Source organism: Mesocricetus auratus, unplaced genomic scaffold (assembly GCF_017639785.1).
Source record: "Mesocricetus auratus isolate SY011 unplaced genomic scaffold, BCM_Maur_2.0 Super-Scaffold_100021, whole genome shotgun sequence".
NCBI classification, from domain to species: domain Eukaryota; kingdom Metazoa; phylum Chordata; class Mammalia; order Rodentia; family Cricetidae; genus Mesocricetus; species Mesocricetus auratus.
This window is the reverse complement of record NW_024429202.1, coordinates 6316803-6328921: the sequence shown is the minus strand read 5'-3', so window position 1 is coordinate 6328921 and position 12119 is coordinate 6316803. Positions and strand designations below refer to the sequence as shown.

The following is a 12119-nucleotide window of genomic DNA, read 5'->3' as shown; positions in this document are numbered from 1 at the left end:
TGAAATAAGGTTTGGGCTGGTGGCCTATTCCTACAATCTTTGGTAGCACTCACAGGGCAGAGAAGTTGTTCTAGGCTAGCCTATGCTACATGGCAAAATCCTGCTTCAAAGACCACATGGGGTTGGACAAGTGGCTCAGCCATCAGTAACTCTAGTCTCAGGATCTGAGGCCATGCGGCAGTGCTCACGCACATTAAAAAACAAGCGATGAGCGGAGTAGGGGCGTGTCTGGAAGTACTTTCTCTGGTTCCCATCTGCAGTACTGCACAGAGAGGCAAACCACTAGAGGCGAGTCATTTGGCTTGGCAGAGCCGGGTGTACTTTTCCTGGTCATTTACCTGCTGTTCCAAGATGAACCAAAAGTATAAGCAAATGTGAATGACTCAATAGACTGAACCTGTTTCCAGAGAAAAACCGGGCTGTAACAGGTGCTCTTTTGATGACTGGAGGTGTCAGCTGTGATGCAAATGGGTGGGTCATGGATGTGCCCTGCACCCCGCTTTTGGTCTTAAACTTAGAGATCCATGCCTGACCGCAACTAAAATTTCATACACATTTTAAGCCATTAGAAAAAAGATTCTTGCCAGGTTGTGGTGGCACACACCTTTAATCCCAGCACTCGGGAGGCACAGGCAGGTGGATCTCTTGAGTTCGAGACCAGCTTGGTCTACAGAGTGAGCTCCAGGACAGCCTCAAGAGCCACAGACTGTCCCAAAAAACAAAACAAAAGAATATTCTTTGCTCATCAGCTACACAAACAGGCATTTAACCCTGGTTTGTTAACCAGTCTAAAGCTCTTGTTCAGAAAGCAAGGAAGAAACCTTCTGGACGTCTGAGTTTGTTGATCTCTTCTCCGAGAAAGAGAGGGCCTGCTCCTGCAGCCATCTCTACTGACAGCAATATGGCAACTGTGACCTTTCCAATGGACTATTCTATGGCAGCAAAGTAGCCCATGAACATGTCATGTCATTGGTAGAGAGTGCATGCGCGTGCACACACACACACACTTCCTCTTTGTGGAGAGCAAAGGAAGCAGAGTCTAGATAGACAACTGTGAGGATCAGGAGAGGGTGAGGGTCCCATGGACACTAAAAACCCACTCCTGAACTCGGAACAGGAAGAACCAGGAGGGACTCCCACCTCTAGCTACATGGGAAGCAGGAACCTCCAGGGACTGGACCAACAACAGAGTTCCAATAAATAGCCGGCTCTGTTTATCACATGGCAGTGAACTGACACAGTAACTGGGGAGAGCAGCCCTGACACCAAGCGCCAGCTGGGCTGTGGGAGTGCTGACCTCGGGTAACTCCAGTCAGCTTCCAGAAGTGAACAGGGACCGAAGTCTGGAATGGCAGAGGAAGCCAACCAGACCAGCCCTCCTGCCTAGGACTGGAGCCTCAGATGCCGTCATAAGCCTTCGGTGCCTTAACCTAGGTCTTTAACTGTATCTTTGGTCACCAACTGGGCTCTTGTCCTCCCATGCTCCCTGGACCAAGACAGGTGACTGCTGTCATTCCATGGTGCCGGGCACATCTTCCACATCTCTGGGGACTGCACTCTGTAGCTCACGTCTGATTTCGGGAGACAACTGTGGGTGTGGCTGCAGGCGAAGCAGTTCCAGGAGGGCCTCCTTCTGGTCTGTGGCCAAGTCGGCCTTGTAGCGTTGTGCCAATGTCAGGAGGCACTGGTGCCAGAGCACCGGCAGCTGGCGCTTCTCCGTCCGGAAGCCCAGAAAATGGAAGACCAGGGCATCTAGCACCCGGTAGGGCAACGCGTACTTCTTATCTAACAGCAGGCGCAGGAAAATGCTGTTTGCACCACTGTATTCCATCTCAGCAATCTTCAGCATGGCCGCGCTAGGAGGGAAGCTGCAGTTAAGGCCTAGGGGAGAGATGCTGACCCTAACCTAGAGCACTCCCAAGGGTGTCGCCACAGGCTCCTCACCTACTTACTACACTCCTAGGATTGACTCTCTCTGCCTCTGTCTGCATCTGTCCCACACCCCTGCCTCTGGCGGGGATAGCAGACGATCCCTGCATTCGACTGTATACAGCACTTCTGGGTGTCTCCCACCTTCCTATCACACTTTTCCCTAGGTATCCATTCGTTCATGCGGTCATTCAACAACTATTCACTCAACACCTACCATGTGCCGGGTCCTTGGATCCTGCTACTGAAGGCTTCTATTCTACTGGAGCAATCATACACCCACTAGCTTAGAAAGACACAGACTCTCGGTAATCACAGCTCATTCTCCCCCCTTGCCCTCCTGCCAAGTTCTGCTCTCCACTACATACATGGCTTCCTCTTCCACTGCACCAATACTACCTGGAGTGCAACACAGGGATGGAGCACTTGGTGATGATGCTGCCCACGATGATGGCTTCTCGGAGGGTACAAGTGCCAGACTCGCACAGTGGGATCAGGATTCCTAGGCAGAGTTATATACCGTGACTTTAGTCTGCAGGAGGGAAGGAAGCAGTACCCAGCAATCCCATCGTCTACGACCAACAGCGGAACACAGCCAGGTGCTGAGCAGGGGTTCTGACCCTTCCTTTCTCTATTTCTGGGTTTACCTTTGAACCAGGCTCCAGGCTTGAACAGGGCCTTCTTGAGTGCCATGTAGAGGTGAAAGTTGAGTCGTTTATACTCAGTGATGTCATCTCGTACTCGGGGAAGCAGGACAAGGTTGTAGAAGCGCTGCGCCATCCGTTCCTTCAGGTTGGAGGCAAAAATCCTGGCAGAGTGGGAGTTTGCAGGTCACAAGAGTCAAGCGCCGGGGATGGTGCTTGCAAGAGGTTTTATAATAAGATGGGGGACATCACTTCAGAGAGGGTGTGTGAAGTGTGCACACCACACCCAGGCCAGGTTAAAGAGGAAGAGGATGGCGATACAGGATGTCCCCACAGTGTGCACTGTCTCTGCTGTGTTAAGTGTGTGTGTGTGTGTATGCTGTCCCTGCATGTGTGTCTATGTATGTGCATGCCTGGCACCAATGGTGCCAGAGGAGAAATCCGCTTTCCTGGAGCTAGAGGTGGTTGAAGGCCTCCACATGCATGCTGGGAATTGAACCCACATCTTCTAGAAGAGCAAGTGCTCGCCGGGTGTTGGTGGCGCACACCTTTAATCCCAGCACTCGGGAGGCAGAGGCAGGCGGATCTCTGTGAGTTCGAGGCCAGTCTGGTCTACAGAGCGAGTTCCAGGACAGCCTCCAAAGCCACAGAGAAACCCTGTCTCAAGAGCAAGTGCTCTTAACCACTGAGCCACTTCTCCAGACCTAGCATTTTGTTTTGTTTTGTTTTTCAAGACAAGGTTTCTCTGTGTATAGTCCTGACTGTACTAGAACTCAGTTTGCAGACCAGGCTGGCCTCGAACTCACAGAGATCCACCTGCCTCTGCCTCCTGAGTGCTGGGATTAAAAGTGTGCACCACCACTGCCCAGCCCCTAGTGTTTTACATAAAAGTGCTGATACTTGGCCCCATGGCCTTCTGTGCATTATTTAAGCGAGGCACCTCGAGCTACGTCCCCAGTCCAGTTTTTGCTGGCTACACAGCTACTTGCTCTCCTTTCTCCACCACGAGGAACCTGAGATCACCCAGACAATCAGAATTCTCAAGCTACTCTCTCACGTCAGGGCTGTATCCTGGAAGCTATGCAGGCCCTTCCCAAAGAAGTCTACCACAGGGCTCTGTCCTGGAAATGTAGGAGACGTTAAGGGAGTAGTATAGGAACATGGGCTGACCGATGACATGGCTGAGAGAGGCAGAGCCTACACACCGACACCCTGCACCGCCCTAGCCGTCTACACTACCTGGTGGCTTGATACATAGCAGCTGCAGTCCAGGCCTCAGGCTCAGTGACATACAGGATTTGTTCCCAGTTGGACAGTGCAGGGATGATCTTAAAAGCCTTGGGCAGTTTCCCACTTCGGTACTTGGATAATACCTGGGGATGAGGGAGGCAGAATCAGCACCCATGGCTGAGGTCCTGGCCCCGTCGCTGTTCTCACGCACTGTCTCACTCACCCTCGGGGCAATCCAAAAAAGGCTCATTTCTCAGGTAAGAGGCAACACAAGGAGCCAAGTTCTGCCTCAGTCCTTTTCTGTCCTGGCCACCACGGCTTACTCGTCGGGTGCCATGTGTGAGATGCCTCGTGATACCCCACCACACATGCCCTCTCAGCCCTTACCTCCCGGACTCCTCTGTAGACCTCCAGGACTCGTGGGTCCAGCTGAGGCATAGGGAAGCCCGACACCTCTGACATGACAGTCTCCACCTCTGTCTGCTTCTCAGTCAGTTTCTCCATGATGATGTCAGCCAGAGTGCGCCTACGGAGACAGAGGGAGAAGGGGAGAACTGGGACCACTCTCCAGGACGCTCTAAAGTCCCCTCACCCCGTTCATGGGAGGGAGGGAGGGAGGGAGGGGAGGGAAGACCACTGTAGTGGCACCAGCCAACACGTGGGCAGATTTCTGTGAGGTTAATGCAGTGTGGTGGTCTTCATAGGGAATTCTAGGTCAGCCAGGACTACATAGTGACCCTGTCTCAAAGGACAAAAAGGAGCCACAAAACAGTCCCAAAACAGTTCAGGAATGCCACACAAACTAGCATGTCACCCTCGCACAGGGGTCATACTAGCCTGTGCCACTGTCCCAGTTTTAGCTAAGTACTGCTACAAGCAAGCAACTCACAACCCCTCCGGATGATGACAAACTTCACAAACTGCCGCACAGAGGGAAGGACCCGAATGTCACTGCACTTAAGACAACGCTGGCAGCGGCGTGGAGGTTAGGTCGTCGGACTCTGACTTCAGTTTCGCTCAGGGGTCACTGTTCTCTCCCCTGTGTGATCTTGGGCCTCTCGCTTTACTCTTCTGTGCCTCAGTTTCCTAGTGTAAAGTGGTAACGTACCCAGGAACACTTTGTCCAGTCGGCACGTCGCCACCATCCCTTGCTGAGACTCCAGGTGGCTTCACTCATTAAGGAGACTACAACACCACCTTTCCTCCACTCACAGAAATAGTCCCAAGACCAACTGCATCCTTCTCAGCCTCTTCAATTACTCTTTAAACTTGATTACTATTGCTGTGTGCTCATGTGCAAGTCAGAAGATCACTCTGTGGGGCCGAGTTTTCCTTCAACCTTGGAGTGAGCTCTGGGGACTGAACTCAGGTCACCAGGCTTGTGCAGGAAGACCTTCACCTGCTTAGCCATTCTGCTGTTCCGCCCTTTCCAGCCCCTTTAAACAGAAGCCATCAAATGAGGATTCCAAGTCACCACAGACTGAGGCTGGAGAGACAGCTCAGTGGTTAAGAGCACTTACTGCTCTTGCAGAGGATCTGGGTTCAGTTCCCATCAGGAATGCATGTGACGTACATACATATAGGAAAAATACCCATATACATTAAGTAAAATGAATAAAGAAATAAACTTTTAAACATAATCACCACCATAGCAGGTTAATAGTCTGCTAATGGCATTTTCAAGGTCACTGACGTGTACTTAAAATTGCCCCTCAGTTGGGGTGTCACTCGGTGATTAGCATGGAGGAGACCCTGGGTTCTAGCCTCCAGCACTGGAGGAAGTCAGGCAACACCATTCAGACTTTCCAAGTCTCTCCTAAGCTCTGCAGTACATTGGGAGGAGCCTTCCTTCCTTCCTCCTCCTCCTTTTTTTCCCAAGACAGGATTTCTCTGGGTAGCCTTGGCTGTCCTGGAACTCGCTCTGTAGACCAGGCTGGTCTTGAACTCAAGAGACGCAGCTGCCTCTGCCTCCCGAGTGCTGGGATTAAGGTGTGTGCTGTCACTGCATCTGATAGGAGGTGCTTTTATTTCCAGACACAGACACAGGTCTGAAACTCAGAGGTTGACAACCAGGCTTTACTGGGGACAGGGTGAAATTTCAGTCCTTCAACCTCTAGTTTAGGTGCTTCAGTCCCTCCCACGTGTCCTGGTCACACTGTGTGACAGGGTTTCAGTCCCTCCCACATGTCCTGGTCACACTGTGTGACAGGGTTTCAGTCCCTCCCATGTGTCCTGGTCACACTGTGTGACAGGGTTTCAGTCCCTCCCACGTGTCCTGGTCACACTGACGGGGTTCACAGTCCCTCCCATGTGTCCTGGTCACACTGTGTGACAGGGTTTCAGTCCCCCCCACGTGTCCTGGTCACACTGTGTGACAGTGTTCACAGTCCCTCCCACGTGTCCTGGTCACACTGTGTGACAGGGTTTCAGTCTCTCTCACGTGTCCTGGTCACACTGTGTGACAGGGTTTCAGTCCCCCCCCACGTGTCCTGGTCACACTGTGTGACAGGGTTTCAGTCTCTCTCACGTGTCCTGGTCATAGACCTTGGCCTGTTCTGAAGATGCCAACACCGAGGGCTCAGAACTTCAAGCCCTTGTCAGTCACAGCGAATCTCAGAAACCCAGTCTGCTGAGTTTGTCAGAATCATGAAAGAGCAGATATGAGATGGGCCCAAGAGTCCTCTGGGGCCAGGACACGGACCAGATCCACACGTGTGACCTCTATTGGAGTCGTCAGTGTCCACCTGGGGCTCTTCTCCCCATTCTACACACTGGGCCACTCGTCATTTCGTCCCTCTTCATTCATACTCGTGATAGAGAGATGGACTACACCACACTCTGAAGATCTGAGAACGGCCTCACGTTATGCAGGGTCAGAATAAACTGGTTGAGAGCCCTTTGCCCTAAACTTACTCCCCTCCACTGGGCCAGACACATCTGCCCGAGAATCTGACCTCAGGCAGCCTAAACACCTGCATGTTCCGCTTTAAACCAGAAGGGGACGAATTTGCGGTTCTCTCTGGAGGCAATTTTACCCCTGTGGTGATATTTGGCGATGTCTGGGATAGTTTTTCATTATCACTACTAGTATCCAGAGAGATGACAGCGTCAGCTGCAGAAGATCCTTAGGTTCTGGCTCCCACCCAGCCCAAATGCCAGGGCTGAGACTGAGAGCCCGGGATTAAGGGGAGCCTAAGGTCTGAGAGCAACATGCCAAGAACAAACACATAGAATAGAAAAAGGATCTGGGTAATCCAGGAAGTTCTACATTGGATGGACAAAAGAGGAGATATCTGGAATCTGGGTCGAGCCCATTCAGAAGGTTTGGTCAAGATGGTATTCTACAGCTTGTTGGGAGATGTCATTCTGTAAAGATGTGTCTGGTTGGTGTCAATAAAGCACTGTTGGCCAATAGGGAAGCAAGATAGGTGGGACTAGGAGTCAAGGAGGATTCTGGGAAAGAGAGGCAGAGGGAGACACAATGTAGCCCACCAGAGGAGCAAGAGGTCAGGATCCTTTCTCTGGTAAGAGACATACTTAGGTTAACAATTATGGGTTAAATACTGAAGTCAGAGATGGCCAGTAAGAAACAAGCAAACGGCCAACAGCTTCATAATTAATATAGCGTCTTGTGTGTTATTTGGGGACCGCAACTGTGACAGGGCCCAGGCAGATGGCAGGGAAGGTTACACTCTACAACAGCTGGCCATGCTCAGATCAGAAGCTTTCTACCAGGATCCACTCAAGTCCTACCTCACAGGAGGGTTCTTGTTCATGAACATTTCAATGGCACGCTCATCTTCAGGGTCCACAACCACCTCCGCTTGGTGGTCCACCCCGGTCATTTTGGCTGCCTTTTCCAGGGTGGGCCATTCCTCATCCTCACCATCAGATCCATCCTGGGGCACTCCCGGCCCTAAAGAAGGAAGACAAAACGATAAGCATGGAGGGCAGGGGCTTCTGGTCATCTACTTCTGCCATGTACTGCATGCCCAGGGTGTTGGAGACACGCAGGCCACAAGGAAGGAACAGAGTTACAAACTATCTTTCTGTCCCCAGAGACCTGGAATCCTGAGAGATAAAACACAACTCAAGAAACAGAGTGGTGCCAGTCAATGGCTGACACACTATCTCCAGTGATCTAGAAGGATCTGTCCTATAGCACACACATGTAACCTGGTTAGTCCAGGTAACCTCAACAAGTAGGCACTATCAGTGTGCCCAGGTCAAACCCGGACAGAAGAGTCGATGTGCCCATCGCAGGCAGCTCGGGTCCAAACTGTGCCCTCTTCCCCTCCATGCTGCTTACACAGCAGAGCTGCACCATGTGCTAACCAAAGCCACGGTAGGAGCAGATGTGCCACAAGCACTTAGATTAGTGCAGAGGGTGATGAGGCTTTGGATGGGCAATTTGGGAGGAAATGTATGTCTCATATCCTAGAAAAGGACTTTAATATTATTACTGTTGAGAATTAAGGAGCCAGAGCCAGAAATAGGACTATAGGACCGGATAGGCGAGGTATAGCCAACCTGGAAAGCCCCAAGGCTAGGCTGTGGTATTTAGTCTCTAGTCAACTAATACACGTAAAGTTACTGACTTGTAGCAGAAGGCTTTCTTGGACTGCCAGCCCCCAAATCATGACATAGAGACTTATTATTAATTATGAATGTTTGGCCTTAGCTTTAGGCTTGTTTCTGCTTAGCTTTTTTTTTTTTAAATTTAAATTAACCCATTTCTATTCATCTGTGTGCTGCCTCAGGCTCGTTTACCTCATCTACATACAGTCCATCCTGCTTCCTTTCTGTCTGGCTGCTCTTTTCTCTCTCTGAACCCCAGACTTGGTGAAACAGTATCACATAGTTAAGCAAATGCAACACATTTTTAGATAAACAATCTAGATTATTCTGCAACACAAACAAATTTAACACATCTTTACACAGTTAAACAAATATCCTTTTTTTTTTTTGGTTTTCAAGACAGGATTTCTCTGGAGCTTTGGAGGCTGTCCTGGATATCCTGGAACTCACTCTGTAGATCAGGCTGGTCACAAACTCAAGAGATCTGCCTGCCTCGTCTCCCGAGTGCTGGGATTAAAGGCGTGCACCACCAACGCCCGTCCTTAAATAATTCTATCCCACAACACTGACTTATATATTTCAAGGATGACCTGGAATTAATTCCTGGTTCTTCTGTCTCTACCTCCCAAGTGTCAGAATTACAAACATGTACCATGATGCCTAACATTTAACTCCTGGCTTTTTTGTTTTGTTTTTTTGAGACAAGGGTCTGACCACATAACCCTGGCTGGCATGGAACTTGCTCAAGCTCACAGAGATCTGCCTGCCTCTGCTTCCTGAGTACTGGGATTTAAAGTCATGTGCCAATACACCCGGCTGACTTTTGAAACACCACACATAGCTGGCAAAGCCCCTGCAAGAGTCTAACAAACCAAATAAGTTGAAATATCACATAACAGGTTATTTGTAACATAACTGGACTAAGGGTACACATAGCTCAGTAGAGTACACGGAGCTTGTCCAATGAGAACCATGTTTTGTTGTTGGTTTTATATATACTATTTAGACATATATACTATTTTATGTGCATGCCTGAGAGTCATAGGTGTGCCTCGTGCCCAAAAGAGGTCAGAAGAGGGTATATGATCCCTTGGAATTGGAGTTATAGATAGCAGTGGTCTGTCATGTGAATACTTGGAACCAAACTCCGGTCTTCTGAAAGAACAAATGCTTTTTGTTTGTTTTTTTGAGACAGGGTTTCTCTGTGTAGCTCGGGCTGACTGGAGCTCACTATGTAGACCAGGCTGGCCTTGAACTTGGGAGATCTGCCTGCTTCCGCCTCCCAAGTGCTGGGATTAAAGGCGTGTGCCAACACTGCCAGGCTGAAAACAAACATTCTCAAGATCCGAGGGCCAATTATTGAGTTTTCCTCTGCTCTCTACACATGGCATGGCATGCACATGAACACAAAACAATAGTGCAGAGATGGATGTTGACATCTGTGGGGGAGGTATTTCAGTGTATGTGTGCACACTTGCATGATGTCTGCAGCAGAGGGGAATCTTGAGCGTTATTCCTTGGCTTCTGCTGACTTCTTTTTGAGACATGGTCTGGCTGGGACCTGGGGTTAGCTGAGCTCAGTGAGCCCAGGAGATCTGTCTTCAACCCCCTACCTAGCTCTGGGATTACAAGCCGCTGCATACTGAAGTCAGGGCCTCTTGATTTCAAACTATGCATCTCACCAACTGAATTATCTCATCACCTCCCTAGCGTGTGGTCAGACTGTCGCAGAGGTAGACCCAACGGGTGCCATTGTCCACTAGCTGCTGAATGGAGCACAGAGGTTATAGGACACTTAGTGACCATGGCTGCTTAAAGAGGAGAATGTTCCAAGCTAAGGAAAGTGGTCGGGTTCTGGATATATCCTGAAGACAAAATCATCAGGGTTAACTGAAAATCGGACATAGAATGAGAAAGAGGAGCCTTGAGCAAGGGGAGGCTACTGTGCTAACAGACTCCATGGAGCAAGCAGAGAGATGTCAGGTACACAAGAGGATATGAGGATGTTTACTGAAAAAGCTATGTCTGGGAGAAAAAGCTGGGAGCAGTCATCAGGTAGATGGCTTCAAACTGGAATCTGCTGACAGCAACACAGGAGGACCTAAAGCTCAGACCTGCCTTGGTCACAGAGCAAGTTCAAGTCCAGCATGAGCAATTTAAGGAGACACAGGATCATAATTTTAAAAAAATGTAAGGGCAGATGTGGTGTCAAAGATCTATATTGCCATCACTTGGAAAAACAGAGGCAAAATCAGTAGCTCAAAGTCATCCTCACCTACATATGGAGTTTGAGGCCATTCTGGGTGTGAGCCCCCCCCCAAAAGCAAGTAAAGCTACTATGGCCCTAAAGCCATATTCAATCATCTCAATACTGCTTTTAGAACAAGAAAGAATGCAGGACTAAGCAAGTGGAGGTCAACAACAGCTCCTACCCAATGAGACAAGTATCACTTATCCAGTCATCCCTGCCACCCACCCCCACGCGACTCTAAACCGTTTTCCCTCCTCCGTTACTAGAACATTTCCCATATGCTTTCCATATCTTAGACGGAAGGACAGGAAACCTGGGGTGCTGTCCTGTGGAATTAATGGCGTTTTGTTGTTGCTTTGAATAGGAATATGTTACTTTTCTTTTACTCTCTCGCGCAATAGAGATACACCACGTAGCTCAGGCAGATCTGGACCTTACTATGTAGACCACGAGGGCCTTCTTCTGCCTTAGCTGGGATCAAAGGCGAGCACCGCCGCTCCTGGTTGGAATATATTACTCTACTTAATGTTCTCTGCCTTGGGGTAGACTTCCGGTGCTAAAAGCAAGGAAGACTACATTGTTTACTTCGGTATCACAACTGCACAGTTAAAAGCATGACGCAGGTAACACAACACACAACTACTTCACAAGCCCAGAGAATAAACATAAGAACTTGGTGTGAGTGATTACTTCCTGTGGGAACTTTGGGGCTCCGGAAGCTACGAGTGGAAGTGGAGGACCACGCGGGAGAAGAAAACCTGCCTCCTCTTTTTAATTCCAAACCAGTATCCGGATGGCCTGCTTTAGCCCGGCCCAACCCACCCCTTGTCACTAACCCAGCCGCGTGGCACGTTCGCGCGGTTTTGCAGGCTGGTCTCCAGTCCCGTGTTCAGTCTCGAGCTCCTCTTGCTGCTGCCTGGCTTGCTGCAAAATCCGTCTGCTCAGCCGGGGTCCCACATACTCTTCCTCCTCTTCGACGCCGCGTCCCCGCCGTTTGTCTCGGGTCCCCGCGCGCACCGCATTCCCAGCCAGAATCTGCTCGGCCAGAGGTGCATGCTTCTCCTGGTTCCCGGCCCCACGGGCCACCTTCAGTTTGGGCATTTTTCTCGAAAAACTTGCCCACAAGACTTACACGTGGGAAGCCGGTTTAAAACTAGGACTGCGCTTGCGCCTTGTGTCCCGGTGCCCAAGAGGTCACGGAGAGTTCACAGCGCCTCCCAGCGTTCGGAGGCCGGAAGTGCCTCATATACCGCCACCTGTCGAAGAGCTCCGGGGCCGGGAGCTGGGCTTCCCAAATTCTCAGGTAACCTTATTGTATGGAAGGGGGCGGATGTCCGAGTCACCTTTGACAGAACTCAAGGAATGTAGCCCAAGGTGTCCTGTCAAAGCAAAGCGTGCCTTGGGGGCGGAGCCTGGCCGATGACGTACTCATGTGTCATCGCTGGAGCGATCGGACACGCCCCTTTCTGTGGGCGTGCCGCTCTGGC

The 12119-nt window shown here is 50.3% G+C and overlaps 1 protein-coding gene across 1 annotated transcript; it reads right to left on the bottom strand.

The window, feature by feature from the left end:
- Window positions 1-1191: 1191 nt before the first annotated feature.
- Bysl (bystin like) lies at window positions 1192-12047 on the bottom strand. Its single transcript, XM_040729295.1, has 7 exons — window positions 11469-12047; window positions 7557-7719; window positions 4191-4329; window positions 3813-3946; window positions 2577-2737; window positions 2329-2431; window positions 1192-1856 (listed from the first exon to the last, which is right to left on the bottom strand). Exons 1-7 carry the CDS (start codon window positions 11731-11733, stop codon window positions 1511-1513), a joined length of 1311 nt encoding a protein of 436 aa, XP_040585229.1. The 5' UTR covers window positions 11734-12047; the 3' UTR covers window positions 1192-1510.
- Window positions 12048-12119: the final 72 nt, after the last annotated feature.

Excerpts from the sequence above, each read along its gene's own strand:
- Bysl (XM_040729295.1), bottom strand. The coding sequence starts at position 11,733 with ATGCCCAAACTGAAGGTGGCCCGTGGGGCCGGGAACCAGGAGAAGCAT. Across the intron at positions 7,720-11,468 it reads CGAACGTGCCACGCGGCTGG|GGCCGGGAGTGCCCCAGGAT; the intron begins GTTAGTGACAAG and ends TTCCTTCTTTAG. Across the intron at positions 1,857-2,328 it reads ATCCCTGTGTTGCACTCCAG|CGCGGCCATGCTGAAGATTG; the intron begins GTAGTATTGGTG and ends CTTCCCTCCTAG.